The 15089-nt window shown below is 36.9% G+C and overlaps 1 protein-coding gene across 2 annotated transcripts in view; it reads left to right on the top strand.

The window, feature by feature from the left end:
- Cbp20 (cap binding protein 20) overlaps positions 1-9010 on the top strand; it is a 37061-nt gene extending 28051 nt beyond the window's left edge. For both annotated transcript variants that reach the window (XM_068384574.1, XM_068384573.1), the window contains exons 2-4: positions 1181-1374; positions 3526-3652; positions 7211-9010. In XM_068384574.1, coding sequence (XP_068240675.1) covers positions 1181-1374; positions 3526-3652; positions 7211-7300 — 411 coding nt within the window. In that variant the 3' untranslated portion in view covers positions 7301-9010. The remainder of the gene's footprint in view (positions 1-1180; positions 1375-3525; positions 3653-7210) is intronic.
- The last annotated feature ends 6079 nt before the right edge of the window (positions 9011-15089 follow it).

Below are 15089 nucleotides of genomic sequence, written 5' to 3'. Positions count from 1 at the left end.
TGCGGATCATCTAGGCTCTCAAACAAAGAGTTTTACATTTGTATCATCCTTTGGCTGCATACATCAATTATTCCAACTACTTATCGAGTACTGTACTTATACCTTCTGCTAAAGTCATCAAATGCATGGAGTCAGCGTGAGACGATGATGAGTCTATTAACCCTTTTACCCCCAGGCTATTTGGAACTTTCCAACCCTTAACCCCCAGGGGTTATTTTTTTTTTCAAGCACATTTTTCAGTATATTTTTTTTAAATTGCTCTAACAGCCTTAATTTTCGTCATAGAGAGGTCAGGTTGGTCTCATTCTCTTGGAAAATGCCTGAAGTTTCTCAAAAAAATTATCAAAAATATGCAAAAAAAAATTTAAATGGCAGTTTTTTGCAAGGACGTACCAGTACGTCCATGGGGGTAAAGGGATGAGTTTTGTGAAACGTACCAGTACGTCCTTTGGGGGTAAAAGGGTTAAAGACTGTGGTATTGGTAAAAAAAGAATAGGGAATATTGATGTTAGACAAACACTAAAGGAGATGCTTGCATGATGATGGATACAGTAAGACAGAGACAGCAAGTTAGAGAAGTGGGATTTTGCAAGGAGGGATGCGGAACGTTTTGAGGGAAAACTTCCCACTGGGCAGTGATCCTAACCACGAGGACATCTCGAGGATTAGCAAAACAAATTGAAACTATTTCTCAGATCTATACTGTATGTGGGTAAATGAAACCTTGAAAGTGAAGGGTAACTGCATCATATTAATGATGATCTTTTCCATTAAGTCTTCTTCAGTAAGCTCAGACAATTTGGACTTAGCAAAGTATCATAATGTAACTCTTTTCCTGATTTTTTTTTTGTAATAATGCCAGTCATTTCTATGAGCCATTCCTCATTGGAAAACGAGGAATGAGTCTCCTAGGTAAAGATGGTTTGTGTTTCAGGGAAACAAATGACAAAGTGTTGAGTAATTCATTAATTTTTAATTCTTTAGTTTGTATTTTATGCTCTAGATTAAGTTACAAAAGTTTACCCAGTGCTTTGTCATGCAGGTGATAACTACAATTGTGCCTTGATTTACTGTCAAACTTGAGCATATGATGGACAGAAAGGCCTGACACTTTAAGGTAGTCCTTGTCCTCTGATTTTTTCAAATTGAACAGTTTCTATAACCTCTCCTTTTCCCATAGGGTTCACGAGCGGACCAAGAGCGGTGTCTACGGAACACAACCACGTTGTACGTCGGTAATCTTTCTTTTTATACGACGGAAGAACAGCTCTACGAGCTCTTTGGACGATCTGGTGATGTTAAACGTATAGTCATGGGGTTAGACAAATATAAGAAGACACCTTGTGGATTCTGCTTCGTGGAATATTTCACCAGGTACGTAGTGGTCTACTATTTTTTGTTAGCTTGTAGGAATGTAGGCCATTAGCATTCTGGCCTTGAACAAAATATGTTATCTAATATTTTCTCTCTTCATTTATGATTTTGTTTACACATTAAATTTCAAACCATTGTCTTATTAGTGTCATTATTTATATAAACGGAAGGCCAGACCAGGCAAGTATTTACATAGGATAGTAATTATATTGCTTAAAAGGTTGAAGGAAGTTTTTGTACTCTTCCAAAGATTTTAGTCCGCTGTATCAAAAATATTAAAGTAATTTTTAATTTTTTGTACTCTTACCAAGATTTCAGTCTGCTGTAATAAAGATAGGAAAGTAATTTTTGAAATTTTTTACCCTTCCCAAGATTTCAGTCTGCTATAGTAAAGATAGGAAAGTAATTTTTGAAATTTTGTACTCTTCTCAAGATTTCAGTCTGCTGTATTAAAAATATTAAAGTAATTTTTAATTTTTTGTACTCTTACCAAGATTTCAGTTTGCTGTAACATAGGAAAGTACAGTAATTACATTACCAAAAAGGATGAGAGAAGCTATTGTACTCTTCCCAAGATTTTAGTCAACTGTAAAATAAAATAATTTATAGAATTTAAACTCTTGTTGGTTCCAGTTTTCAATGGTAATACTGTAGGTACTTTTCAGATTCTTGGTATGCCATCAACTCATCTTTTAACTTTCGGTTGTATGGTACCATACTGAAAGTACTTTATTTTACAATAAGCCTTTACTTAGCCAGCATTTATTATCCTGATATTTTGATAACCCAGGGAGTATTAAGAGGAGGTCTTAGTAATATTAAACCTCTTCAACCTGTCATTCTTTTGTCCAGTACCTAATGAATCTAACACTATTAGCGTGTTGAACTACCGCCAGGTTTGTTACCTGTTTAGATGTTTCTATTTCAGATCCAATTTTCGTCCCCAACAGTTAACCCTTTTACCCACAAAGGACGTACTGGTACGTTTCACAAAACTCATCCCTTTACCCCCATGGACGTACCGGTACGTCCTTGCAATAAACTGCTATTTACATTTTTTTTTGCATATTTTTGATAATTATTTGAGAAACTTCAGGCATTTTCCAAGAGAATGAGACCAACCTGACCTCTCTATGACGAAAATTAAGGCTGTTAGAGTAATTTAAAAAAAAATATACTGCAAAATGTGCTTGAAAAAAAATAACCCCTGAGGGTTAAGGGTTGGAAAGTTCCAAATAGCCTGGGGGTAAAAGGGTTAAATAAACCTTAAATTTCTATTGTTTGAAATGAAAGCAAATGACTGCATATTGTTGGTATCATTTGCTCGCATTCATTCTGAACAGCTGATGTATTTTGTTTTCATTATTTGACATACTGTGATACTGTACACAGCTACATTAATGGGAAACTTGATAGCACTTATGTGTAGTGTATTTACATAAGTGACAGTTCATGGCAGACGAGCCTATGTTTGTTTTGGAAGGAATATATGGTCGGTTATTGATGGACTAACGATTATTTCATTGGGTCGCATATACAGTACTGGAGTTTGCTGTTGTATGAAATTTCCATAGATCATAACATGAAGAAACTAGTAGTTGCTGTAATTGCTGGAAGCCAACTTTTGAAGAATCAGTAGAACTTCAAAAGTTCAAAGTTGGAGCAAATGCTTTTTTGTTGACCAGGCAGACATGAGTCTTTTTATAGTTTATATATGACCTATTTATTTTTGACGTTGTTAATAGTTTATATATGACATATCTGTTTTGACGTTGTTACTTTTTTTTAGAATGATTTATTGTTAATTTGTTCTCTTCATTTATTTATTTCCTTATTCCCTTTCCTCACTGGGCTATTTTTCCCTATTGGAGCCCCTGGGCTTATAGCATCTTGCTTTGCCAATTAGGGTTGTAGCTTGGATAGTAAAAATAATAATAATAATATGTGCACGTGCACATGGGCGATGGCTGATTGCAAACATATCACTGCCTTTATTTTGGACGACTGAAGTGTAGGAAATTTTGTAAAACATGATAGCTTAATTTCTAATTATATCTATGTACAGAACAGTAATTTTTTATATATATTAAAAAAGAGATAATGTAATTTTTATTTTGAAATATTAATGATTTTTTACTTCTTACATTTTAGAGAGGATGCAGAAATGTGCATGCGATATGTTAACGGAACGCGGTTGGACGACCGAATTATAAGAACTGATTGGGACGCCGGCTTTGCAGAAGGCCGGCAATACGGTAGAGGAAAGAGTGGTGGTCAGGTAAGAAATAATCCTGTGGTTGTGAAATGGCTTTTATCGTTCAACCCTTATAGAACTTATTTTACGAAAAGTACAGGGAAATTATTGCCTTACTTTAGATTATAGAATTTATTTTAAAAAAGTACAGGAAATCTATCGTTTAACTTTTAAGATTTATGTTACTGATATATTTCTATGTCATGTATTATTAATTATTTCTGTTTACTAATACTGTATAACCTATCAGTGTATATGAGTCGTGTGATTTTGGATTACCTAAGAATCGAATTTAGTCTATTACTATTGATAATGTACTTGATGCCAGGTACATTTTGACCCAGGAATATCTGGCACACCCCACTCCAAATAAGTGCACCGTGTCACACCCTTATTTCACGGCAAGTAACCAAACAGATAGTGGACGGAGAGATGGCAGAGGGGGTGGGCAGGGCTAAATGCAGGAACCCACCGAGCAGTAAGGATGTACATACATACACATACCAAAGCACTTCCCCCAATTTTGGGGGGTAGCCGACATCAAGCAAATGAAACAAAAAAGGGGACCTCTCCTCTCTACATTCCTCCCAGCCTGACAAGGGACTCAACCGAGTTCTGCTGGTACTGCTAGCGTGCCACAGCCCACCCTCCCCCGTTATCCACCACAGATGAAGCTTCATAAAGCTGAATCCCCTACTGCTGCTACCTGTGCGGTCATCCAAGGCAACGGATGAAGCAGCAGGGCCTACCGGAACTGCGTCACAATCGCTCTCCATTCATTCCTACTTCTAGAACGCTCTCTTGCCTCTCTCACATCTATCCTCCTATGGGGCTGGTTGCATTTCCTCAGAGTGAGGTGTACCAGAAATTCCTGTGTCCAAGTGTACCTGCCATAGGCCTCTAATGTCAGAGAGAGAGAGAGAGCCGAAAATCTTTTATTCTCATGACCTGAGGTAGATCGGCTATCAGTCAAAATTATTCAAACTGTAATATCTTGGTTTGCAATTCAAATTTTTCATACCTGAAAAGAATGCTCCTATGAATGAAGCCAGCTTACATGCCAAGCATAAAGTTGTTTGTACAAGTTGAAAGGGAAAATATTGACAGCTGCTATATGGCAGCTAGTGCTATGCATTTGTTTCTATGTGTCATACAAACTCTTGTCTTTTAATAAGGGAGAATGTTTTATGTGGGTTGGGGTTTGCCATTATTATTACTAGCTAAGCTACAAGCTTAGAAATAGGAATGAATGGCGAACGATTGTGACGCAGTTCCAGTAGGCCCTGCTGCTTCCTCCGGTGCCTTAGATGACCGCGTAGGTAGCAGCAGTAGGGGAGTCAGCATTATGAAGCTTCATCTGTGGTGAAAATGTGGGAGGTTGGGCTGTGGCACCCTAGCAGTACCAGCTGAACTCGGTTGAGTCCCTGATTAGGCTGAAGGAACATAGAGAGTAGAGGTCCCCTTTTTGTTTTGTTTCATTGTTGGTGTCGGCTACCCCCCAAAATTGGGGGAAGTGCCTTGGTATATGGATGGGAAGCTACAATCCTAGTTGGAAAAGCAGGATGCCATCAGTCCAAGGGCTCCAACAGGGAAAATAACCCATTGAGGAAAAGAAATAAGGAAACGGATAGAATAGTGTGCCTGAGTGTATCTTCAAGCAAGAGAACTCTAACCCAAGATAGTAGAAAACCATGGCACAGAGGATATGGCACTGTCCATGACTAGAGAATAATCGTTTGATTTTGTCCTTCTAGATGAGCTGCTTACCATAATTAAAGAGTTTCTTTTACCCTTACCAAGTGGAGAGTAGCTACCGGATGATATTCTATCATTTTAGTCTTACACTGCAACTTGTATTAGAATATAAAGCCTTTCATGTGCAATTCAGTTTTAATTTTTTTCTACTGTACAGTACTCTACAAGCTTTTGGACTTTTATAGTACGAATTACTAGGCTTGTGGTTAATTCTAACAGTCATGCCTTCTCCAGCATGAGGCTCAACACTACGCAGTAATCTAGAAGTCTTTATTTCATCTCGGCTGTGACCGACTGTGAAATGATATTCCTAATCGAGCTTGAATTGGTGGAAGTAAAAGGTTTAAACTTGCAGCAAATGTTTTTATGGGGAACAGTCCGACATAAGTCTCTTCAAAGTTTATATTTGACAGATCTTTGTTAATTTTGTTTATTTATTATTCACTGTGGCTCCTGTAGTTTATTTATTTACTTATTTCCTTTTCTGACAGGGCTATTTTTTCTCTGTTGGAACCCTTGGGCTTATAGCATCCTGGTTTTCTAAATAGGGATGTAGCTGAGTTTAGTAATAATAAAGATTATAATAATTTAGCATTGTCCGATGCCTTTACTTAGTGCAAGAGTGCATCGGAGACTGTCTGTTACAAAGAAATTGGAGGTACACTTTTATCTTACTGTATTTCTCTTCCTCTTGTTTTATTTTTTATGAAGGCTTTATAACTATGAAAGATCTGTTTTGATGTTGATACTGTTCCTAAAATATTTTATGTTAATCGTTCGCCATGTGTCGTCCTACTAAGGTTGACATTTCGGAACGTAACTAACAATGAATAACGATTATAGGAACTGAAAATTGCATTAGAAAGCTGAATACATTTTTTATAAAACACCTATGGCTACATTTTTCCCCAGTTGTATTTGCGCTGGCCTCCTGTGCTTCACGATGTCCCCAAAATTTATAAAATGAAATTAAAAGTTACTCTTTAACGCTCGTGATATCCTACAGCTTACAATAATTTCATATCGATTTTACCCAAACTGGACTAAACTTGACATTCAGCATTCAATTTTAAGAGTTGTATAAGCAAAAGACATCATGTATAGAGAGGTATTGTAATATAAACCTCCAAAGATGGAGCAGTCTGGAAAGTTGAGTGGCTTCTACATCCTCCCAGCTTCGAGCTTTAAATTCAGTTTCCCCTCAATTTAACTTTTGTGAAAAGGAGTCTCTGTTGAAGGTGATTAGAGCCTGAGAAATTATAATTGTAGCAAAATAGATAGAAAATTACTTAACAAATGGAGTGGTTTCAAAAAGGGATTTTGACGAAGGAAAAATCTATTTCTGGGCGAGAGACCCGTGCCGCCCAGTGAAGCTGGATTCCCACTATTCATATCTGTTGAATTCTATCTACGGGTTTCATTATTGATTGTTTACCATGTCTATTTATCACTGTCATATACATGTTGATCTATTTTTACGGGTTTCCACATCCCTCTTTTTTTATATTAAACTCATCAGCTCTGTTATTTTGTGTTATTCCCTCTTCAGGTAATTAGCCATATTGGGTCCCCATTCTCTGGTACGATTTCACTGGGCGCCACGGGTCGGAGCCCAGAAAAGGGATTTTGACGAAGGAAAAATCTATTCCTGGGCGAGAGACCCGTGCCGCCCAGTGAGAAAGGCTCTTTTGAATTGGCACTTTACATCCTCCAGTCACTTACTTAGGTCTATGAAAGATTGGAACTTTTATTTCCTGAAAATTAGGTTAATTTAAGTTACATTTTTTTAACAAATTCAGTATTTACATTGTACTCTTTTGTCCACAGGTCCGAGACGAGTATCGAACGGACTACGACAGTGGCAGGGGAGGATACGGAAAAATCGTTCAACAGAAGATCCTTCCAAAGTTACCTTAAAGAAAAGGACTTTGCTAGGGATGCAAGGGTCGAATGGAAATGCCTTCAGTACCATTTATTATTATATTACCGTATTGTCAATACACTTAACTGTCTTGGTAACTTTGACAAAAGGGTCTTTTATTTAATACAGTTTCTTGTAGCGTTGCTTTGTATTACACTTAAGGATATGTCATGAAATGATCATGCTGAAGTACTTGAATAACATATATTTTTGTAATGTTGGTGATGTATTTTGGGTTTTCTTCAAGGCAGATTGTTGAGGGTTGAAAGGGGGGACAGTTTTCCAAGGTTTGGATAGATAGAAAGAAAGGGTTTAGAAAAAGGAAAAGGAAACCAACAGCTAATCAAACATTATATCATGTCAGGAAGAGAATTTTCATACAAATTTAATTTACAAAAAAGATTGATCACATTGTTAATGTATAAGACCACTGATTGATGGGGAGAATCAGTTAACTAAGTCCACCTTATCCATTGTCTCCCAAAAGGGACCCGTTTTAAATAATTGGATGCTGGCCGAGTTTGTAAGTGCCTGAAAGTTTGGGTACGGTAAATCGAGGCCAACAGATATCAAGGTGCCGCGAAGGTGTTCATCAATTTGATCGGTTGTTTTAAGTCCTGCCAATAAGAGTAACCAGGGAGGAAATAGTGTACTAGTTTATAAGAGCAGTGCTCTAAACATATTTAAGACCAGCTGTGATGGTTTAGAACATTCATTTTTAGTAGGTCGACTTTTTCAAGTGTGTAATAACTATAGACAAATACTAGTTTAGGCAGCCAGATCAATGAAAGGCTTTGACTAGATTTCGACAAGAATTGTTTTAAGTAAAGAAGAGACACATCAGAACATTTTAAAAGATGTTGAGAGTTTTAGAACCTTTTTTTGACAAGAGTTTTAAGTAAGGAAAAGAAAGGACAAATTAGAACACTCTCTAAAAGATGTTGTGACGTTTAGAAACTTTTTCAAGATTAGTGGATATCCAGGAAGATGGATTTTAGATGAGGTAAACAGACTAAAACATAAATGTAACAGCTGCTGTTTAAAGAGGAAAAAGTGAAAACAGTAATGAAACATAGCTGTGAGAAAGGCTGCTTAAATTGAAAATAATATAAAAATTCCACCGACAAGATTTGGATAAGAGTAGAAATTTTTTTTTTGGATGGGATTAGTAAAGTAGAAAGATTTTTGTATTGTCGTCTGACCTTTCCGCACTACCTTATCTGTGCACTTGATGTAGAAAGGGTAAAATCGACTTAGGAAATATAAGAAAGTTTAGTAAATCTAGATATACAGGAATCATGCTGGCATTTGAAAGATGGATTCAGTAATTGGAAAAAAAAATGTATGCAAAATGTTTTTAACACCGAAACAATAATAGAAAATATAATGTTTAGAATATTTTTTTTTTCTGAATCTTTTGTCTGTATATTATGCATAAAATTCTATCGACTAAGATATCCATTGCTGTGACTGAGGCTAAAGCCATTCTGTAATCAATGTATTGTTTCCTCCATTAGATGTAAGTGTTTTTTTGTTTTAAATCATACCATCAGAAAAAAAAGAATGTGTCAAGGTTATCTTGATTCTGTATTTTACATAAATATTCATGAAAGCTAATGGATTGTATAAGTCTCACCGGCACTAGATTTATTATGTTAGTGAATTTGTATTTTGAAAGATGGGTCAAAATACATTCAGAATTTGTATTTCATTATTTCTTTACCTGTTACAGACAACTTTGCCTTTTGTTCTTACGTGTACACGAACTTTTCGTCCTATAGAAATAGAGTGTTTTTAGGAGAGCTAGAACGGCCTTTGAAATCGTTAACGAGGTACTGTATTTAATAACAGGTGGTGAAGATGGCGGAGTAGCCCCGCCTACTCTCCTTTTAAAGGCTCTTCGCTTTTGTCTTTTGCTGTACCTTTTGTTCTTACGTGTAACACAAACTTCGTCCTATAGAAATAGTGATTTTAGGAAACCTAGAACGGCCTTTGAAATCGTTAACGAGGTACTGTATTTAATAACAGGTGGTGAACACGGCCGAGTAGCCCCGCCTACTCTTCTTTCAAAGGCTCTTCGCTTTTGTCTTTTGCTGTAACGAGTACTGACATACTGTTGTGTACTATGCCTCGTATTCAAAGCTGTATAATCAATGTTGGATGTCTTCTTGGCCACTTCTCTTCTTTGGAAAAAGCTTATCCTTCAGGGGAGTCACAGTCGTTACCAGCAGAGATTCCTTCAGTGTTGTTGGAAGCTTACTAGTGGGATAGGAGGTACAGTCCAATCTTACCTGCAGAAAACTCATTGGCCAAGTCTCTTGCAACTCCCCACCCCCAGACATGCAGCTGTTCGCGGATGCTTCGATGGAGGACTTGGGCTTTTCCTTTGGTGACCTGGACACATCAGGTGTGTGGTCAGAAGAAGAAATACTGTTGTATCAACATTTTGGAGATTAAACAAGCTTTTCAAGAACAACAATGCCGCCATAGCAACTTAACACCAACAGGCAAGGAGGCACAGTTTCCCTACCCCTTTGCAAGTTGACTAGCAGATGCATGTTGGAGGTAAATTTCCGAAGATCTATCAGCCAGATGCATTCTTTGGAAAAGGAATGAACAGTAATAGCAGGTATACTCAGTCTGAATGACAAGTTGAAGGTTTATATTAGTTCGTACATCCTTGTGTAGCAGAAATTTTCTTCCCTTGTTCTCCATACAGCTAAACAGGATGCTTCTGGCATTCTGTTCCAGATCCATAGACAGTATTAGAATAAATACCCATGTATCATCTGGACTCCTATGCCTTTTCTCTCGTTTAGTCTGATATGCCGGCTTATCAACCGAATGTCTCGGATAAACCTGGTTGATCAAACATGGTTTCAAGCCGATTAATATCCCGATCTTTTAGTGTCTAGGACAGATTGTCAAGTCACACTATCTTAGTCTAGAAGTGTCTCAAAAGCTTTGAATGGGACGTGGCCCATATCCTCAAGTCTTACGCATGCCCCAAATTAGCATTTTGAGATCATCAGGCAGAGATCTGACTCTCAAAACTAATTTTTGCAGCTGTAGTATTTATAAGTTACACAGATACTTTTATTAACCCAGTCAAAAGGTTGGACAAAGCTTTCTTAGTTTTGGGCTTGAATTTGTGACCAAAAACTGAAACTTTTTGTCACATAACCTAGGTCTGAGACCTCCATTCCTTTCCTTCGTAAAGCATCTGGTGTAAATCAAGAGGAGATGCTTTTGCATCCTGTATGGGCTTTGCTTTACTGTCTGAAGACAACATCTCGGGGGAGCGTCAGGTACTCTTCCTTATCATTATTATTACGAACAGCTGTACCCCTAGATGGAAAAACAGAATGCTACAACAGGGAAAGCAGCCCAGTGCGGAAAAGAAAGAAGAGAAACTATGAGAAATAATAAGAATAAAAAATCAGTATGAAATATTGAAAGATGGGCAACACTTGAATAGGTCAATTATATATAAACTAGGAAGTGACGCCTATATCAGCATATTCAACAGAGAAGCATGTGCAACAAGTTAGAACTTTTTAAGTTCCACCAATTCAATTCCCATAGAAAAGTTGTTCCACAATCTGGTTACAGCTGGATGAAACTTATGATAGAGTGCTATGGAGAAGACGAAACTGTTAGAACTGCGTACCTATTACCAAGTCAGGATGGTACAGTTTGGGAAAGTATGTTCAAAATTATGATGTCTCGTGAAACTGTTAGAAGTAACTGAACAATGCTGCCAGAGGATAAGGCGTAACCAAGGTCAAGGTGTTGTAGAATGGACTCTTTCCGACCTCCTCAGGTGATCAGAGAGCATATGCTTGACCATTGATGGGTGTCAAGGTACCAGTTCAAACTGGAGCTTATGAAGTTGGGTAGGTATTGGTCTCACTATAAACTCCGAAGAATCTTGCATTCGGATAGGTGGTGAGGGGGTTTAGTAGTGACAATCAACCTTCACCCTTTCATTCAAGGGAGTATACCCACAAGTCTTTAAATTCTCTAGTTCTTGGCTCTGTGTTGTATGCTCAAGTAGTTGTGCAGCTAGCTTAGGTGGGATAGGAAGTATATTATCTATGATAACGTGCTCAATGTAAGTTTGGCGGTCTTTTGTGTCTTCCTCTCACCTGAGGAAGAAGTGTTTTTACAGTTACTTGCTGGATCAGACATTAATGCTGGTAAGCTACAGTCCTAAGCCCGTAGGTAAGTAAAGTAGTTCTCCCCACCCTCCCTTAAGGGTAATTAAGGATGGTGGAATGAATACAATGGCCATCATGTACCAAGTATTAATAGACTACATCTCTCCTTTGTGAAAGAAGTACTTCATTTACCAACAACCAAATACTGGCCAAACCCTATTACCCTACTCATCCCTATGATGGGCAAATTGAAGGCTGCTCGTGTCTTCTCCCTCGCCCCATATGACACCAGGTATAGTGGCTTGTTCCATGAAAAAAAAGATCCAATCAGTTTGTTTTAGGGGGATTGCTTCCTAGTTGCCAATAAGCAAGCCTCCCTAATTTCAAGGACAAAAGGTTTGCATACTTGTAGGAGCAAAGAATAAATTATAAAAGTCATTTGTATTTTTCCTAGCTTTACAAACTGGAGTCTTTTAAATTCAAACTTCCCACCTCAACCACCATAGGTTTTCAGTCCTTATTTCTAGGTCAGAAATAGAGTCTGACAGGAAAGTGGATGGTGCTACTCGCACGTGTTCACCTGGCCTTACTGATGGCAATGTCCGTTTCAGGTCCACTGAAAACTTTCCCTGCTCTAAAGAACTTGGTTTGTATAGCTAGGAGAAATAAGAATTTCTTATATGTTCCTACACTCATGCAAAACTTGCTTCCGTTAAAATAGGGTGACTCTCTTGTATTCTTATGGTAAGGCAATGGAGAAACAAGCGTGATTGCTGATGTATAGCTTATTCATTACCAGAAGTGTCAATGAACTTCTGAGTAATGCCCACATGTATGATGGAAAGGTTTATGAGACGCAGTAAGGTAGAGAATTCTACATCCTAGAAGTGAATAGTAAGGCTCCGTCCACACAAAGCTCGACAAACTCTGTCTAAGGTGACGTCAGAAATATAGAGGCAGTGCACAGTACAGGTTTTTTTTGTAGGATTACCGAAGCAACGAGATCTGTGCTCGTTGGTGGTTAAGGACTAGGGAGGTATTGCCTAACGTACGAAGTTACGTTTTTAACCAGTGCCAATGATGTAGAATTTCTGTATTCTTTACTTTAAAATTTAAGCATGTCAAAGTTTTACTAGGCTCGTGAGTCAACTTTAAATTTGATAGTTATATAAGTAACACCCTTTCAACCTTTGGGAAGAGAGAGCCCATGTTTAGAGAGATGGTTATGCATGAGTTACAACAATTTCAAAAATAACTTGGGAGCCTGATAATAATTGTCATTGAAGAAGTGAAGCAAATACCAGCAACTCTCCACATTAACATAGACTAGAAGTGTGGCAAATTAGCCAGTCAAAGAAATGTTTTCTTAGGACTGCAAATTTGTGGTATAATTTTACACAAACTCTACTTTGAAATCCTTGTTGTTATGCATATTGAAGTTCTGTATAGTTGCATCCTGTTGACAGATTATCATTATTAATTGCTATGCTACAACCCTAGTTGGAAAAGCAGAATTCTATAAGCTCAGGGGCTCCAACAGGGGAAATATCCCAGTGAGGAAAGGAAACAGAAAATTGATTACTTTAAGAACAGTAACATTAAAATAAATATTTACTATATAAACTAAGCTTCAAAAAAACAAGAGGAAGAGAAATAAGGTAGAATAGTGTGCCGAGTTTACCCTCAAGCAAGAGAACTCTAACCCTAGACTGGAAGACCATGGTACAGAGGTTATGGCACTTCCCAAGACAGAGAAGAATGGTTTGATTTTGGAGTGTCCTTCTCTTAGAAGAGCTGCATACCATAGTTAAAGTGTATCTTCTACCCATACCAAGAGGAAAGTGGCTGCCAAACAATTACTGTGCATTGGTAAACCCCTTGGGTGAAGAAAAATGGTTCAGTAATCTCAGTGTTGTCAGGCATGTGAGGACAGAGGAGAATATATAAAGAGTAGCCCAGACTATTCGGTGTATGTGTAAGCAAAGGGAAAATGAACTGTAGCCGGAGAGAAGGATTCAATGTAGTACTGTCTGGCCAGTTAAAGAACCCCATAACTCTCTAGCGGTAGTATCAACGGGCGGCTGGTGCCCTGGTCAAACTACTACCTGTTGCCTGTAATAACAGGTCTTGCCAGTCAACTATTGCAGCACAGGTTCGTAATTTTAGCAAGCTGGTTAATAGTAACCTTTTTAAGAAAATTTTTTTCATACCTAATAAAGGAGTTTTGGATTAGACTTTTAAAAGTCTATGGTAAACAGCTCTTCTAGGAGAAGGACACTCCAAAATCAAACCATTGTTCTCTAGTCTTGGGTAGTGGCATAGCCTCTTTACCATGGTCTTCCACTGTCTTGGGTTAGAGTTCTCTTGCTTGAGGGTACATTCAGGCACACTGTTCAATCTAATTTCTCTTCCTCCTGTTTTGTTAGAGTATTTATGATTTATATAGGAAATATTTATTTCAATGTTGTTACTCCTCTTAATATATTTTATCTTTCCTTCTTTCATTTCCTCACTGGGCTATTTTCCCTGTTGTGGCCCCTAGGCTTATAGCATCCTGTTTTTCCAACTAGGGTTGTGGCTTAGCAGATAATAATAATAATGATAATAATAGCATGGAATGGATTCAGTTAAAGGATCTGTTGAACATACAGTATATTAGAATAGTTTTATACTTGTAATAAGCTTTATAATATGCAATGATTAGGTCCAAGGGACAATTTAATATTAACATATCATTCCTTGAAGGATAGTTATTTCCTTCAGGCTCTTATCCCGTAGGCTAAAATTTGAATGCTTTACCTGCTTCTATTACGATTGCAGAACATCCCTTCCATTATATTTTTTTCTTAATTTAACAGCTGCTCTCTTGGTCCTATCACACAGTATGATTGTAACAGGGTGCCCTTCTTTGGAGCAAGGTGTACCAGGGACTCCCATGTCCAACTGTACTATAGATTGCCTGAATGAAACAATTTACTTACAACCCTACGTCAGAAGTGGTGATCGTATCCTAGACACGTTATTTGTAAAGTTTAGTCGTTTACAAATAAAAATTATTTTTTATGCCAATACAACTGAAGAATTAGTATAAAATAATCTTAACCAATGAAAACATACAAAGATTAAATATGTGATATTTTTTTCCTTAGGGATGAAATTAATATGATTTGTGTATCAAGCTTGGCTTTAATCATCATTTACAACAATGAATAATGATGGAATGATGTTTAGGTAAAGTTAATTTGTCTACAAAATTGACTTACCTTGAATAAATAATCTCTCTCTCTCTCTCTCTCTCTCTCTCTCTCTCTCTCTCTCTCTCTCTCTCTCTCTCTCTCTCTCTCTCTCTCTCTCTCTATATATATATATATATATATATATTATATATATATATATATATTATATATATATATATATATATATATATATATGTATATATATGTATATATATATATATATATATATATATATATATATATATATATATATATATATATATATATATATATATATATATATATATATATATATATATATATATACATATATATATATATATATATATATATATATATATATATATATATATATATATATATATATATACATGTGTGTGTGTCATGGT

Source organism: Palaemon carinicauda, chromosome 12 (assembly GCF_036898095.1).
Source record: "Palaemon carinicauda isolate YSFRI2023 chromosome 12, ASM3689809v2, whole genome shotgun sequence".
NCBI classification, from domain to species: domain Eukaryota; kingdom Metazoa; phylum Arthropoda; class Malacostraca; order Decapoda; family Palaemonidae; genus Palaemon; species Palaemon carinicauda.
The sequence above is the reverse complement of the archived record's forward strand: the minus strand, read 5'-3'. Positions and strand labels throughout refer to the sequence as shown.